Source organism: Serinus canaria, chromosome 1A (genome assembly GCF_022539315.1).
Source record: "Serinus canaria isolate serCan28SL12 chromosome 1A, serCan2020, whole genome shotgun sequence".
NCBI classification, from domain to species: domain Eukaryota; kingdom Metazoa; phylum Chordata; class Aves; order Passeriformes; family Fringillidae; genus Serinus; species Serinus canaria.
This window is the reverse complement of record NC_066314.1, coordinates 46,461,844-46,465,421: the sequence shown is the minus strand read 5'-3', so window position 1 is coordinate 46,465,421 and position 3,578 is coordinate 46,461,844. Positions and strand designations below refer to the sequence as shown.

The following is a 3,578-nucleotide window of genomic DNA, read 5'->3' as shown; positions in this document are numbered from 1 at the left end:
TAAATACAATATCATAAGCTTAAAATCATTCTATGTAAATAAATAGAATACAAACATCACAGTTCTCAGTCTGGAGAGGTTTCTCCAAAACGGATAAATTCTGGCCCTGCTATTTCACCCTGGGATGGTGAACTATCCTTACAGTCTATCATATCTGGAGCTGCTTCTTTCTACAGCCTTTCCAGATGTACCTTGGTAATGGGATTGTACTCTATTGGAAACTGGCAGCTGCTGGCTTTTTTAGGGTACTCCAGCCCTTGTACCACACACAGATTCATAAGCTGTTTACAAACCAGGGTCAGTCAGCATCAGGTATTTCATCTGCCTCCTGACCTACTTCTTTTTGCTGCCTTGGGGGAGCAGAGCAGTGGAGATGGCTGGGGAAAAAGGGGTCTGCAGAACATCCTCCTCACAGCACCAGCACCGTGAACTGTAAAACAGCAGGTAGCAGTGCTAATGGTCACAGTAAATAATGCAATGTCTCCAAACCCAGTTTTAACACGGGCCAAACACTGTTTCAGCTGGAGGGTCTCAGGATCTCCGCAGTGGTTTTAGCACCCAAGCCGAGTCTCCTCGCGCGTGGGGAAAGCTCTGTTCTGGACTCAAGAAGATCACAGACTTCATCCATTGCCCTGGTGCAGGTCTCGAGGTTGTCAGCCAGCTTCTGGATTTTGGCCTTCAGCACAGCCTGGCTTACTTTAGTGACCTCCTTGGTGTATTCTGGCACGAGGAAGCTGTGGGAGCCGCAGAAGACCACGAAGCAGACGGAGTTGTAGAGCGAGATGGATGCCCTCTTCTCCGACTGCCGCAGCGCAGGGTCGCCTGGGCCCTGCCCCCGGCGAAGGAACTCCAGGCAGCCGAGTATTTCCCTCATCTGTTTCCGACAAGTCATTGCGATTTCCTGCACCTTCCTCACCTCCCGGGAATTGCAGAGCACTAAGGAGAGGTCGGAAGTGATGCTGACGGCCCCGCCAGCCGTGGCCAGGCCCAGACCCACGGCCGAAGCGAGCAGAGAGGCTCCCAGCGTGGCGGGGCTCAGGGACAGCCCCAGGATGGCTGTGAGCGCCCCGGCGGCCGTCAGGGTGCTCCCGCCGACGGTGGCGATCAGGGAGCTCCTGCGGAGCTGGCTGAGTTTCCGAGCTGCCCGGTGGAGGTGAGCGATTTGGCCGCGCAGCCTCCGCCTCTGGTCCAGCAGGGCTGCGTGGAAGTGCTGCGTGGGGTCTGCTGTCGGCGGAAAGGCAGCGCCGTCCCTCTCCATGGCTTCTGTCCAGAGAAAAAAAAGTCTGGGGTGGGCTTTATGTCAAAAAACCCCCGTGAGACGTGCTCATCCTGGACCGCCGTTTCAGGGATGGCATCCAGCCAAATTTTTGTTGCTTGTACAGCTACAAGAAAGGTTTTCCATCTGCACACACGTGCACACTCACGTACACACACATACCCACATCAATGTGCACATTTAATTACGTATTCCACTGCAACTTTCAGACAGAGAAACTTTAAAATGTTTTTCTTAATCCCTGCAAAAACTGAAATATCCTAAGGACTGGGGTCAGAGGTGCTGTTACCATTATCTCTGTGAAGACACAAAAGGTCTTTTGAAACCCTGAGGACAGAAATTCCCAGGAGATTTAGGTGACTCAGTGCTCAGAAGAGCAATGCTGCCAGAACTAATCTGTTGTCCCCCTGATGGGATTCAGAGGATCTGCAATATAGAAGGACATCTTTCACAAGAAAGGTCAGACTCCAAGGAGGTGAAAGCCACCATCCCAGGTTTTTGTTTAGGGGTGATTTCCTGTTAAAGGAGGACAGAGGGAAGCTGCTGAGTGGAATCTGGATTTTCCATATAGGAGGTGAGGAGTCTATTAATGCCTTGGACGGGTATCGTGAACATCCTTCCTTTCTTTAAGCTTCAGCAACTCAAGGCCCCACAGCATGGTTTTTTTTTTCCCTATTGTGACCTGGTGTCAGTGTATGAACAAAGATGGGAACTATTGTTCTGTGGTGCTTAGTCCAACCTGTGGTCATAAATACCCAGTTACAGTGGCAGGGAGACCTCTAAACCTTGTCAATAAGAGTCATGAAAGGCACATCAGAAAAGCAGGCCCATTTTTAGTGTGCACTCCTTTGCAGATGGGAAAACAGGGGAAATACAGAGGCCTGTGAACAGAAAAGGCTTCAAAACTGCTGGGTCTGGAAAACCTCCCCTGGCAAGGTAGCGGGAGAGGCTTTGCTTCTAGGAGATTAATCTTCAGTGTTTCTGTGCTAGACAGTCTCTGTTTGCTGTCTCTGTTCATTGCCACAAGTGCAGAAAGAAATGTTCCAATAAATATTTTCAGGTTGCTCTAGGGCTGCAAAATGCTCTACAAAGGAAGCCAGCAACTTCAATCCTGCTTACAGGGAACCTGAGACAGCAGAGCTAGCAGGAGTGGTGTAGCTGATTGTCTGGTGGGAGCAGAGTTTCTGTGCTTCACCACGCTGCATTGTGCACACAGCTGTGCTGCCTCTGCACCTAGCAAGGTCCAGCCTTAGAGCTGAGAGGCTGTTTGGAGCCCATAATGCCCTCACAGCCAAAAGGAGTCTCTGTAGCAGAAAGACCCTGTCACTAAGCCAAGTGAGCAAAACTATTCATTGCTGCAGGCACCTTTTTACTTCTAAATCTTCTGTACTGTGGGACCTGAAGGTGCCTGGTCCCTCATAAAGTCACACTGTGTGGCTAGGATCCTTGGGGCTTCATTCTGCAGAATCCTCATGTTTCAGAAGGAGAAAACTTTGTACCATAGTCTTTCCATCTGGAAGAGTATTCATAAATAATTCTCACTTCAATCTTTCCCCCTTCTGCTGGCTTGTCCTAATTAATCTCATACAGATCTTTTAAGACACTCCCCATGCTCTTTAGAAAATGCCCCCAGTCTCTCTCGGTGTCATTGGGTCATTTGTGCTTCTCTCAACTGGAGGCTGTGTCCTATTATTTTTACACTAGAGTTAGAAATAAAACTGGAAACACAAGGACTAACACTAATCTAAATGGATACCAGCATTGAAATGAACAATGAGCATGTCACCAATAAATTAACAGCAGATCAATATGATGATCATTAAATATGTCAGTTCCTGTAGCCTCCTGTAGCCTTAACAATTTGTTCTGAAGATTTAGTTGCTGAGAACTGCCTCAGATAATAGCAGTGACTATCTCACTGAATTATTAGAGCAATCATTCAATATACAGCAGAGGCCATGTAGTGATGCAAATCTTTTGATATTGATTAATGCCAGCAGAAAGGGAAAAAAAGCCAACTCCCGCTGTCAGAGAAAAATCTCCCCAGCACTAAAGGTATACATTAGCCCAAAGTCTGCAAACACTTTCCTAATGGAGGACTTGGAGACACTAAAAAAATTACTGGTTCAAACTTACCTTCAGTTTCCAGCCACCTTCCCAGAAGACAAATTTTGATCTGTTTCTGGAGGAGACCAATTTATAGCTCCTGTGGACCAATTGCTGCGATGGGAAGGCTTTGCCTCATACTGGGAGTTTGCCATTTCCTGTTCTCCCTTGTGCAGAAGGATATGACACACTGGAA

The 3,578-nt window shown here is 48.1% G+C and overlaps 1 protein-coding gene across 1 annotated transcript; it reads right to left on the bottom strand.

The window, feature by feature from the left end:
* Nucleotides 1-3,578, bottom strand: APOLD1 (apolipoprotein L domain containing 1). Its single transcript, XM_009086585.4, has 2 exons — nucleotides 3,413-3,578; nucleotides 1-1,263 (listed from the first exon to the last, which is right to left on the bottom strand). Exon 2 carries the CDS (start codon nucleotides 1,256-1,258, stop codon nucleotides 518-520), a length of 741 nt encoding a protein of 246 aa, XP_009084833.1. The 5' UTR covers nucleotides 1,259-1,263; nucleotides 3,413-3,578; the 3' UTR covers nucleotides 1-517.